We start from the raw sequence: 13,777 nt of genomic DNA, 5'->3' as shown, positions 1-13,777 counted from the left end.
CCAAAAATCGTGAGTCATCTTCCTTTTGTTCTTGGGATATCTTGTTTGTTCAACTCTAACTAAAAATCTGTATCCTGCAGCTTCTTCACCTTTACCCGAGTTCAAACTCGATATTCCGATGGAAGAACCTGAAGTTGAAGCTAAGCCTTCAAAAAATCAAGATCTGGCGGTTTCAGGAGTAAATTGTCCATTGAATCCTGAGAATCATCCAACCGAGAATCGTGAGTCATGAATTATTTCTTGACTCTCTTGTTCGTTCAACTCTAACAAACTATCTGACCCTCGCAGGTTCTTCACCTTTACCCGATTTCAACCTCGAGATCACCATGGATACGCCTGAAGTCAAAGCTGAGCATTTGAACACTGAAGTTCAGAAGGTTTCAGCAGAAAATTCTGTGTTGCAAGCTGCTGTGGATGTGTTACCCACCAACCTTGATCAGCCTGTCAATGATATCGAGTTCCCTTCAGTACTTCCTCTTGCCAAACAAATTAAGGCTCCAAAATCTCAAACTCGCAAACGTAAGATCTCCAAGGCTGAAGATAATCCGGCACCAAGTCTTCGCACACGGAAAGCCAAAACCAAAGAACCCGGTCAAAACATTTGCAAAGGCAAAACCACAACTATCCCTGATTTGCCGAAATTGCCAAAGGGTTATGGTTACATCGAAGTCTCAGAGGAGGTAGAAAGTGTCACTGTAAACATCATTCAGTTCCTACCGAGGAGAAAGCCCAGGCTGTCGGACGAGGCCAAAAGCGCAAAGATAGTGGTCCCATTCTTCCCTCGAAAGTGTCTACGCGTCGCAAAGTAGCAGCTGCTGCCGAAGAAGAAGTAGGTCTTGAAGAAGTAAGTCTCTCACCAATTCATCCCATACAAAAAAAGTGCTGATGTTACTCTCAATTTTTAGCTAAGAGCAGAATCGGAAACACCAAGAGAGACAGAAGTTCCCTTGGCAGCAAGTGCCGAATCGCCAAGCACAAGTGCAGAAACAACAGCAGCCAAAGCCGATGTCTTCTTGCCATGTGCCATCAATTCCACCCAGCCGACATCCGAAGGTCAGTCCTTAAAGCCTCAGAGGCTCTTGGAAAAAAAGAAAGTCAGTACCTGCCATGCGAGCAACTCTCAAAAACAAAGTATTGCATTTCTAATCTGTATCACTTTTGTTCTACAGTGTCAAAAACCTTTTACTCCAGAAGAAATGGAGGAACACCTTCAGATTGAGTGTGTTGTTTTGAAGGTATGTATCATTTGCTTATAAATGTATATCTTGAAGATTAGCACTGAGCCCCTCCTTACCTTACACTTCGACAGAAGTGGCCATTTTTGCAGGATGTACCTCGATACATATTTCCATTTGTCAAAAATGCTACAGACGTACCGAAAGATGGCCTTTGCGCTTTCTCAACCATCGCAGTCTCACTGGGACTCACACCTAACCAGGCACCCACTATCCGATCAGTCCTTTTACAACACCTACAGTCCAAGTATGACTGGTATGCTGAAAATATCCTCAAGTTTGCGGTTGACATCGATATCACACTTATCGAATCGATTTTGAAATCAACTGCTCTAACTGCAGAGCAGAGCGAATGGTTTCCGATGCCATGTGGAGGGTTTATCATTGCCAACGCATACCAAAGGCCGGTTATTTATTACAGCAAAACTGAAGCAAACTGCTCCTTAATACTTCCTTGCTTTGCACCGTACTGCCATGAACTCAAAGACAATGAATGTTATCAACCAATTGTCATGGCCTTCATCAACGAGAATCATTTCATACCACTCAAACTCGATTTCAATCACAACCTGCCTATCCCTTTCATTCATCCCGATTGGATGGAAGTACGTGAATTCCAGGCTCATACCTGGTGGTCGGTATATGAGAAAAACATTATTATTTACTTGAATCTCAAATGGCAAAGAGATTGGATCACCAATCGAGATGGATCTTATTCCAGGCGTGATGCAATAGAAGTTGAGCCGGAGGAAATAGAAGATGAGCCGGAGGAAATGGATGCAAAGGTGGTGGCTGAGGAACTGGCTTGTGATTATGACACAAAATTAACAGAAACAGAGGAACCACAGTGGTAAATGTATGTTCTCTATGTTACCCATCATGCTTGCCACTCTGTGAATTTAATTTGTTGTTGCAATAAAACAACCAATATTTCTTTCATAAATAAGTTGAAGTGCTATTACAAATGCACTTCACCTACAAGAAGCAATAATAAGGATTGGTCCTCAAATATGTGTTAAGCGTGTCAAGCATGATTTTCACTGTAAGAGGTGTGATTATATACTTACCTATTCACAATGATTGGAGGATATGATAGTTTCTCTCCTATACATGTGTTAAATACAAATTCCCTTATTGATTCACACCTACAATAAGTGACAAGTTGAATAGGTGGGAAATTATCATTCACACATCCTCAAATGAGTGTCAATTGTGTGAAGCATGATATTCACTTTCAGAGAGGTGTGAAATCATACTTCACACCTCTTCACTCTGACTTGAGGATGTGTGAATGATAATTTCACTCCTACCCATGTGTTAAATTCACTTATTTATTGGTTCACACCTACAATAGGGAAATTATCATTCACACATCCTCAAATCAGTGAAGCCTGTGTCGAATCAGTTCCACTTGGAGTGGTGTGAAAAACTTCTTCACATCTCTTCACACTGATTCAGGGATGTGTGAAGGATAATGTCGCATCAGTTTCACTTGGAAAGGTGTGAAAAAATTCTTCACATCTCTTCACACTGATGCAGGGATGTGTGAAGGATAATTTCACTCCTACCCATGTGTTAGACACAAATTCACTTATTGATTCAAACCTACAAGAAGTGACAAGAATACTAGGTGGTAAATTATTCTTCACACATCCTCAAATCAGTGTGAAGATATTGAAGCATGATATTCACTTTCAGAAGTGTGAAAACATACTTCACACCTCTTCACACTGGTTTGGGGTTGTGTGAAGGATGCTTTCACTCCTCTGCATGTCTTAAACACAAATTCACCTATTCATTCACCCTACAATAGGGGTTTTATCCTTCACACATCTCCCAATAAGTTTAAAGCATCTGAAGCATCATTTTCACTTGTAGAGGTGTGAAAACATACGTCTTCACACGTCTTCACACGTCTTCACACGTCTTCACACTGAGGAGAGGATGTGTGAAGAATAAATTCACTTCTCTCCTGGGGTTAAATTCACTTGTTTATTGATTCACACCTGCAATAGGGAATTTATCCATCACACATCTTCAAACAAGTGTGAAGCATGTGAAGCATCATTTTCACTTGGAGAGGTGTGAAAACATACATCTTCACACGTCTTCACACTGATTTGGTGTGAAGCGTGTGAAGCATCATTTTCACTTGGAGAGGTGTGAAAACATACATCTTCACACGTCTTCACACTGATTTGAGGATGTGTGAAGGATAAATTCACTCCTCTCCTGGTGTTAAATTCACTTGTTTATTGATTCACTCCTACAATAGGGAATTGATCCTTCACACATCTCCACATAAGTGTGAAGCGTGTGAAGGATCATTGTCACTTTTGGAGGTGTGAAAACAGATTTCACACACCTTCATGACTTCTTCATAAACAAATGTAAAGTGTGTGTTCACTGCTACCTATGTTGAGAAGTTGGTCTCAACCGACTTTGCAAATGTCTCTGGATTTGATCAATTGAGAGATTACTAAAGAACAGTGCGATTTCACGACAGTTTCAAGCATGCCCTTCCAGAATTTGATTTCGAATCAAATTCAATATCAGACATAAATATACGGGGAATGGCTTTTGGACATTACAGATCCTCCTCCAAAGCTTCACTGATTCAGTTAAAAAGAAGAATATGAAAAATAACTGTAACTATATGTGACATTTACGATCAGCTGAAATGAAAAAATGAAAAGTTGAGATATAGATTCATCATTTGGCAACTTCAAGAGATATAAGCAAGGCTCCGGGCAATTGCTGGATCAAAGCTTGCACTTTGGCTGCCCTTTTCTCCCTAGCCAAATCCACACGCATCTTTAGACGTGCTGTCTCACGATCCATCTTGACACGGTTCTCATCTATATAAGTTTTTACTCGCTGGGCCCGGAATTCCTCCCACTCAAGTGGGGTCTTACCCTCCTTCTCCTTCTCGAGTAGTTGGATCCAATTGACAAGATGATCCGAATTGGGTGACTTTACACTCTTTTGGTGGAACTGCCTTTCCTTTTTCATCAAGTGAACGCGAGGACGTCGTATAATGGGGAATCTGATGGAGTGTTGATCAATATTCTCATCAAGTATGATGAGAGATGAGTGTACTTACTTTAGTATCCCATAACATCTCATACAGGCCGTTGCAACGACTCAAAGCAATCTTAATGCCAAAGTCCTTCACTACAAAGTACAGATCTTCAACCGATCCTAGTAACTTTGCCTCTTCCTTGCTGCATGGAACCCCGGTCGCCCTAATGATAAGTCCAAATAGGCCAAAGGCATATCGTGTGTGATCCTTGTCGGTATGCATGCGATTGGCAAATCCATCACATGATACTGTGATGTTAGACGCAAAAACCAAACCATTAGGTGTATCCTGCCACTTCTCGTCGTCAAAACCAGGGACATTTGTAGTGAGGCCAAGGGCAAGGTTCGTTTTGAATACATATAGTGAAAGGCTTGCAAATCGGCCTGCTAGGAAATCACGTATGATATGAAATCGTTCCATCCGTTGCTTGTCGGTTAACATGCGATCTATGGAAGTTGCGGTAAAGGCGGCCATAGCATAGGCACCTACATCATGATATCACAAAGATGACAGTATTAGTGTATCTTCACATGTGACGTGCTGAATGAGAGTCAGATAGCAAATTTACTAACCAAGTGATTTGCCCGGATCTGTTCCACCTCGCCATCCACAACACCCCATCCAACCACAAACATGTTCATCATCTCGGTAATCATGTTCATATTGTTGATCATCGGGATGATTGAGGTTGTTCTTATCTTTGTGAGAGCCGTTGATTTTACATTCGTAACGTGCTCGTGCGTGCTGGAAGATGGTGGATATAGAATGATTGAATTGCTTTCTCAGGTCATCATCCATCGTGCGAAACCTTGAACATCAAACAGCTAGGACTAAAGACAGGTCCGCTTTGTTGATAACTGCAACAGTTCCGTGAGAAATTTCGATGTCTTTCACTTTGTCAGTATCCTTTTGATCGTGGGGTCCCAACCGGAAAATGAACTTAGTGTTGAGTGGTAGCCCGAGTTCCGTGGCCAATTGACACTTGATGGCTGTACGCTTTCGGTGATAACGATAGAAAGCGTGTCCAATACCTCCTTTCTTCTCACGATTGTGCTGATATTTGCGGTAAGAAGGCGATGTTTTCGATCGATAATTCGCGGGCTTGGCTCCTGCTGCCCTTTGGGCTGCTCGGTTCCGCTTGCGTCCCATGATGTGATGATCCTATGGACACAAAAGCTAAGTTCAATGCATCAGTGCGATAATATGAACCGACGATGTCGACGGTGGGTGGGTGAGATGTGGGGATGATGTACGTACAGTTCTAAATGATATCAGATAATATATGTCGTGCTGACCCCCAAAGGTGATTCTCGGACCTGACATTAATCGATCAATATAAATCAATGCAATTGATTTGACAGCTACTAGACAACTTGGATGACAGCAATCGCAGTACATAAGCTTACAAGAGGTTGTTGAGGATAGAGAACGATATAGCGTGTCGGGTCCAAAGTATCGAACCCGTTCGATTTTGAATCGGACCTGATGACATCAATAGATCAATATAAGCCATTTCTTTTTGATCGGAAGCACCTAGAGAACTTTGGTGAAAGCCATCGCAGTATCTAAACTTACACAATATTGTTCAAGATACAGAACAATTTAGCGCGTGCCCCAGGATAGCACTTCAACAATACGTCGTTCCTACGCGACGTCTTGTTCTCCTCGTTGTGTCTCGCAACCGTGTATTTGTAGTAGCGCAGAGCCCGGCAATAGAACGCCGCACAGAAGCCGTAAGTCCGGTGGTTTGGAGGTGAATCTGGAATTACGAGACGGTGTCCACTGTAAGTAGGTTGTTTTGAGAACACTTAAAAAAAGAAGATCAATTCACTGACCTTGCCAGCCAAGCGATTACAAACAAGAGCCTGCGATCGATCACGTTTGTATGATTTGTATCGTCCTGATTGTTTCGATGTTTGAAAGTTGATTACCAGTACCAGCCGCCAATTCCACACACTGAATGCCGTATCACCTGCCTATTCGTAGCTCAGAGTCCGACAATAGACAGGTCAAGCAGCGACTTCAGGAATGTAATGGAAGGTAGTAAGGGGTAGGACAAATCCTTCAAACTTGTGGTCGATCTTGGACTTTTCGAAGATCGGAGTTGGATTCGAGGTTGGAAGTGCACTGGCTGAATTCAAAACACCAGGTCAGGTGACTCGTGGGTTACCTGAAGTTTGGGTGGAACATTTTTTGGAAAACCTAACTGTCCTGAGTTAAGTGTATGTTACGTTAATAGGGTTAGGTTTAGCACACATATGTTCTTGGCATACGTTGGTCAGTATGTGAGTGAATTACATAGTGACCTAGGTTGTTCACTATGTCTTGCCACGCAAATAGAATACTGGGTCCACTCCTTGATAAAATAATGAGCATAGGAATAATTGACAAATATATATATGTGGACATATATATTACACACCAATTCAACAACCACTTTGCTTAAGGTTGGTAGTAAAAAATTACTACTGAGGAATCACAGTGGTGGGGGTTGGTTTTTGGGTTATTGTCTCATAGCATCTGTCCCCCTTGAAAGATGCTATGGTGCCATAGCATCTGTGTGCAGGTTGGTTGCTATGTGTTGGCATTGTTGTGTCTGATGGTTACACAATATATTTCAACACTCACCTAGTGTTGAATATATTAAGACTGCCCCTATTGGATTGATCATATACATTCAGGCTTCTGGGGTTGAAGGCTGAGGGAGTGTTCCAACAGCCTTTGAATATCTTTTTTGGATCCTTGTTGGGTGTAGGACCAAATATCTTCCTGGTCTGGAAGTGACACCACCCTCCATGACTTGTATGTTGCTTGCTTGTTTGGGTACATAGAGCCCAAGATGCCCCCTACCTTTTTACGCCCTTGACTTATGGCTGATGTGAGTGTTCCAAATGATTTTGGAAGCACTGTTCAGTGTGATACAAACCAGCAACCAAGTCATGAAGTGACTCCATCCTCCATGACTTGGATGTTGTGTGTTTTGGTACATGTAGCCAAAGAGGCCCGTAATTAAGCATATTTCTATCATAACTTTTTACGCCCTTGACTTATGGCTGATGTGAGTGTTCCAAATGATTTTGGAAGCACTGTTCAGTGTGATACAAACCAGCAACCAAGTCATGAAGTGACTCCATCCTCCATGACTTGGATGTTGTGTGCTTTGGTACATGTAGCCAAAGAGGCCCGTAATTAAGCATATTTCTACCATAACTTTTTATGCCCTGGACTTATGGCTGATCTGAGTGTTCCAAATGATTTTGGGAGCACTATTGAGTGTGATACAAACCTTCAACCAAGGTTTGTATCACACTCAACCCTCCATGACTTGGATGTGGTGTGTTTTGGTACATGTAGCCAAAGAGGCCCGTAATTAAGCATATTTCTACCATAACTTTTTACGCCCTGGACTTATGGCTGATCTGAGTGTTCCAAATGATTTTGGGAGCACTATTGAGTGTGATACAAACCTTCAACCAAGGTTTGTATCACACTCAACCCCTCCATGACTTGGTTGTTGCATAATGTTGCATATAGTCAGTCATTGAGGATCTTTTGGACATAAATTTTAACACTGGAATGTTATAGCATGTCTGAGTGTGCCAAATCATTTTGGGAGGACTATTGTGTGAACACATGCAGCATCCCACTCATGAAGTGTCACACCACTCCTTGACTTGGTTGCTGCATGTGTTCACACAATAGGCCCACATTGAGGATGAATGTACATAAGTCTTTACACCAGGGAGTTATAGTTGCAGTTTAGGTCTCTTTGAAGATACCAAAACCACCACACACACACAGTTGGTTATGGCATAGTTTGTTCATTGATGTTTGTTCCACCATCAACCACCTTCACCCTTGGAGTCTATTTATGGGGTACTATGGTGGTTGTATGATTCACAACCTACCATTGGTGGCGCTTCTGTGGCAATCATTTTAAGTAATACAATGCTATGTGATAAACCAAGAATGAAAACACTTGAACAATGTTCTCTTACCCTGGCTCATCCTCAGATTGTTGATCAGCATTAAACTGAGTGGTGGAAAGAGGGTGAGTCAAAGTAAGGTTTTTTTTAAGCCCATACTTGTACTGTGTTTGACAGCATCCATCCCTAATTAGGTCACAAAACCCGCCCAACTAAGTTTCTGTGCCAAGATAGAAGGTGATTGGAAGCACCGACCCAAAAGGTACTCTGAAACTTATATTTTGACAGACAGTTGAAATCAAGGGGACCAACCAACCATGATTAAACTTGGTTGGACAGCCCTGTATGAATCCCAGGGGGTGACAGATGTGGACAGATCACCAATATGAATTGTCTATTGTTTCAAATGAATAACTCTGGTGATGGTTATCATTGAGAACCTAGGGGTGACAGCACTTTGTTTATCCCAGGGATGACAGCACTGTGAATGTTCCTGGGATGACGGAAGCATCACCAGTACATTAGTGCCACAATAGCCCTAATGAAACTTCACCGCTGAAAAGGAAGCCCCAAAAAATTGTTTTTGAAATTAATCACCGCTGCTTTCACAAGCTGATATCTGAACAACCCCAAAATGGTAAGTGACAGTTTTCCATTTGCCAATTTGTCAAGACTCCTTTGTACATGGTGTAGTGCATCAGGTTGGAAACCATTAGTAATCATCAAATCTTACATTGTCTTATATTATTCAAATATGACCAACCAGAAGAAAGTCAAACTCAAGAAGCCTGAAAACCTCAAGCGAAAACCTCAGAACAAGCTTGATGCTCGGTGCCTTGCCATGAAACGCCGTAGCCGTGTCCACGCGGAAATAACAGTTGGTCAAGCTGTTTCAAACGCTGCCGAACAATACGATTGCGCCGACCCACTCGTGCCAGGTGGTTCAGGCGATATCATCATTCCAATGGCTGAACTCCCAGCTTTCGACGAGGGTGATAGAGACGAGGAACCAGACCAACTTGGACAATTACCGCCCAGTCCTCCACCTCATGATGCCAATCTCACTGGTGAAGTGTTTGCTTTTGGCCTTAACGAAGGATTTCATGCAGGACGGCGCCAACGGGAGGAAGAGGATTGGCGCAATCGATATCCGGCCATGTTTCCAGTCTTCTTGGCCTGTCAGCAGAGAACCAATAACTGGTCCAATGTCGAGACTCGATTTAAGGACTGGAAGGAACCGTGTAACTGTACAGGTACCATTCGCACTTTTGATGTGCTTGATCTTACATGTAAGTTCAATTGAGGTAAAGGAGCTAGCTATATGATTACTACTAATGGTTTCCTAATCCAGTTCGTAAACAGATAAAGTTGAAGATGTGTCCATGTTCCCCTAATGATCAAGTGCGCCTGATTCAAGCCGGTTATATTGGAGGTAAGCCGGTCAGGCCTCAGTCAGTTGTTACCATTCGACTTTTGCGATTTTTCCACATAGTGTGGAAATACTGCAGCCTGCGTTTCCATCCATTTTCGGAGGCCCTTAATGAATTTCTGGATGAAGGGAATCCTTTATTCCTAAAAAGAGGTGGAGGAACAAATGTACATCCATTATTTATTTGGGTATTCATGTTCTGATGTTGAAATTATTCTTTTAGTGCCGTGAATGGCATCAGCCACTCTCGTCAGCCATTGATGCGTATCGAGAAATGATCGTCATGACTGAAGAAGCCGTCAACAAGAGCCTCCATCTGACAGTTCAGGACAAGCTAGCAGGAATTTGTCCCCAGTGTTTTGGGCCAGGCGTGGGGCCTCTTCCGACAGGGGAACCGGATCACATTGTTTGTATTGATGGTAACTTCCAGCACCGTAGACACTTGGCGGCTAGTATTGAAAAAGGTGAAATCGTCACACCATCTCTGTTCTTACCTCCCAAGGAAATGGAAACCCTCCAAAACGAATGGTCGCAAACAGGTCGTACCTGTCGCGGTAGGCAAGCAAATAATGCTAAAGCCAAGGTGCCATGGCATGAGGCCGAGGTAGTTAGTGAGATTTTTATGATTCATATCGATACCTTCATGATATAGCTCTTTCAACCACAATTTCTGTTGATAGGATCCCTGTGCGGCGCGGCATACAGCCACTGATGATGTGCGAGGCAAGTCTCACTGGAAAGGTTGTGACGAAACAGGGTTAATGGGAATGGGGTGTCGACATGATCAATGTCTTCGTTTCATTAGCATTATTCAAAGTGGTGAAAAGTGGGTTACCTTATCCTCTGCTGCAGTGTGATCTGTTTGTACTGATAGTGTGTAAAATGCTTGCTAGAAACATTTTTCTACTTACTTTATTGAATTGGCTCCTTAAAGCCACCGAGGCCAGGGAAGACAGAGACGGAGAACTACATCAGACCCTTGGACTTCTATATGATATTGGCTGCACTTTACAAAAGAGCATAGTGAAGGTATGGCGTATATCTTATGGATATTGTACCCTTCATTGATTTATTTGAAATCCTTTGCACCAGCATAATTACTTTCCACAAGAACGGGAAAAAGACCGGCTCAAGTTTGGAACCAGTTTGTTCCACTCATTTGTGCACGAGTGGGCATGTCAACTTGATTATAACCCACGGCTCAACAATGGCTGGGGTCTCTCCGATGGCGAGGGAATGGAACGAATTTGGTCAGATTTTGAACCTTTGGTTAGGCCACTGCGTTACTCAACAAAACAGCATCGCCTGACAGCTTTGAACTTCTGAGCTATGCACCGGAATGAACGAGGAAGACATAACTCTGGTAAGAAGTCCAACCTCTCTATCCAGGCAACTAGGCAACTCCTGATAATAAAACTTCCTTTGAAACAATAGCTGCGCGCAGCCTGAAACATCTGCAGCAGACTCAGAAAAAACTTTTGGCAGCAAGATGTATATTGAGGCAGCTTGACCGCCAGCATGGTCATACTGAAGAGTACTTCAAGAATCAATGCGAGCGTAAGAAGGCAATACAAAGTCAAACCATCAGCCAAAGCAGCGCCGATTACTTGGAACATGTGGCTGAACTCGTTGATTTGGAGGAGCAGCTAGTGGCTGCTCAGTAAGTTCGCATCTGCGCTGAACGGCAGGGAGGGCAGAGAAACTGATTAAGATTGAAATTTTCCCATCAGGGACAAGCTGGAAACCATGGACAAGAATAAACGGTCTAGGCGACGCCGTCGAAAGCATAGACATGCTAGCGGTGGTCCTAATACCTTGGTGTTGCTTGAAAAAGCCATTGAGTGTGTTACTGAGAAGCTTGGAGATGCCGAGTTATGTGAACTCACTGGTACATCAGGTGCTTCCAATGTTGAGCGCTGTAAGGTACCCATGACTAACGCCGCCGTACTGACTAAAATATTCTATCCTCAGATGCTCGAGCAAAACCTCTAGTTAAAATCCGTGTTGCAAAAGGAAAGCTACTTGGTGCAAAGGTGGGAGTTATTGAGCATAGAAGGAGAGCCAGTCACGCTCGAGGTAAATCCGGTCATTGTTTCACTTGTCTCAACATATTCTTGCATTGACATGTTCACTGGTGATAGGTACTAATGTTCAAAAAAAGATGAATACTTTGCGACTACTGAAGAATACTAAGCTACGACAAAAGCATGCTACATATATCAGACTTGCCAAGCAATACAATGAGCAGTTTGCACCTGACCCATCACTGGCCACCCCTACTCTTTAAGAGGTTGAAGCAATGGATTTACGCCACCCGTTTCTCAACTTTGGTAGCATCATTCACTCGACTGAACCTTGGGCCGTTGACGAAGCAACCCAGGAAGGGATGGAAGCTTACATCACAGTATGTCGGTGTACGGAGGAGCTTCGCCGTATTGCAAAAGAGGCCAGACAAATGCTGAACTGGGCAGTTCAGTATCAAGGCAAGATTGACAACCTACATCAGAATAACACCAATGGTGAGTTGATATGTTTTGTCAAAGATTGTTTGGTAACATACCTCAATTTGTGTTCATTGTAGACATCATCCCAACATGGGCAAGTAAATATATGATGCTGGCAATTGCTTGTACTTTATCGCGGGAAGCTTGGCGGATGTGGTTAAGCTGGAATGGCGCCATCATCAGCTTGCTGCACCAATCGGAACCTTACAATGTGTGTGAAACAGGCAGTGATGATGAATTACAAGAAAAGTGGAGATCAATGGTAAAAAAGTGTCTTGCAGAGTGGGAAACAATGGTACGTGTCCCGACAATTGTGGGTGAAGAGGAAGAAAATGGGGAAGATGATGTTTATGATGATGTTTATCATGAAATACTTGAGCATGATGACGATGAGTTTGATTAGTCTAGAGGTCACAGATGTTTAGAAAACTTCCACATTCCTTTTTCAATCCACTTTAGTGGTGGATGTGTTCCGATTCAAAATGAAATATTTCCCACTTTTCACACTGACCTTACACCTGTGAAAATCTCATTTAAGGATTTGAAAATAAAATTCACACCTGGCACACCGCTTCACCAAAGTGGATGGAGTGTGATTACAAAGTTTCACACTGGCATTGCACCCGTGAAGCTTTGTTCAAGGGTTCAGAACTGGAATCACAGCTTTCACCCATCTGTGAAAGTGTGAATAGTGTGATTCACACTATTCACACTTTCAGCTCGTCTGTGAGATGAGACTTTCCTGAATATCCTGAATAATGCAAAGTGTTAATAAGATTTTCACACCTCTTCACAAGTGTGAATAGGGTGTGAATCACATCTTTCACAATCTCACCACGCCTATGAAGGTGTGACCACGGTTAAAAGGTGTGAATAACATTTTCACACCTCTTCACAAGTGTGAATACGGTGTGAATCACCATCTTTCACGATTTCACACACCCATGAAGGAGTGACCACGGTTAAGAGGTGTGAATAACATTTTCACACCTCTTCACAAGTGTGAATAGGGTGTGAATCACATCTTTCACAATCTCACCACGCCTATGAAGGTGTGAATGACATTTTCACACCTCTTCACAAGTGTGAATACGGTGTGAATCACATCTTTCACGATTTCACACACCCATGAAGGAGTGACCAAGGTTAAGAGGTGTGAATAACATTTTCACACCTCTTCACAAGTGTGAATAGGGTGTGAATCACCTCTTTCACAATCTCACCACGCCTGAGAAGGAGTGACCAAGGTTTCAGGGTGTGAAAGCTGTGAATCACAGCTCTTCACAAGTGTGAATACGGTGTGACTCACATCTTTCACAATCTCACACACCCATGAAGGTGTGACCAAGGTTTCAGAGTGTGAACAACATTTTCACACCTCTTCACAAGTGTGAATACGGTGTGAATCACCTCTTTCACAATCTCACCACGCCTGAGAAGGAGTGACCAAGGTTTCAGGGTGTGAAAGCTGTGAATCACACCTCTTCACAAGTGTGAATACGGTGTGACTCACATCTTTCACAATCTCACACACCCATGAAGGTGTGACCAAGGTTTCAGAGTGTGAACAACATTTTCACACCTCTTCACAAGTGTGAATA

General features: G+C 42.8%; 2 protein-coding genes across 2 annotated transcripts; both read left to right on the top strand.

Moving 5' to 3' along the window:
* Positions 1-8,997: 8,997 nt before the first annotated feature.
* On the top strand, positions 8,998-9,637 carry MELLADRAFT_93724 (uncharacterized protein; the record flags this gene model as incomplete). The annotated part of the gene is made up of 2 exons (XM_007416419.1): positions 8,998-9,532; positions 9,606-9,637. The coding sequence occupies 2 exons, from the start codon at positions 8,998-9,000 to the stop codon at positions 9,635-9,637; spliced, it is 567 nt and encodes a 188-aa protein (XP_007416481.1).
* Positions 9,638-11,001: 1,364 nt separating this feature from the next.
* Positions 11,002-11,959, top strand: MELLADRAFT_93723 (uncharacterized protein; the record flags this gene model as incomplete). The annotated part of the gene is made up of 5 exons (XM_007416420.1): positions 11,002-11,035; positions 11,107-11,332; positions 11,403-11,590; positions 11,644-11,748; positions 11,814-11,959. 5 exons carry the CDS (start codon positions 11,002-11,004, stop codon positions 11,957-11,959), a joined length of 699 nt encoding a protein of 232 aa, XP_007416482.1.
* Positions 11,960-13,777: the final 1,818 nt, after the last annotated feature.

Source organism: Melampsora larici-populina (assembly GCF_000204055.1).
Source record: "Melampsora larici-populina 98AG31 unplaced genomic scaffold MELLAscaffold_60, whole genome shotgun sequence".
Taxonomy (NCBI): Eukaryota; Fungi; Basidiomycota; class Pucciniomycetes; order Pucciniales; family Melampsoraceae; genus Melampsora; species Melampsora laricis-populina.
Note: the sequence above shows the minus strand (reverse complement) of the source record. Positions and strands in the feature narration are given on the sequence as shown.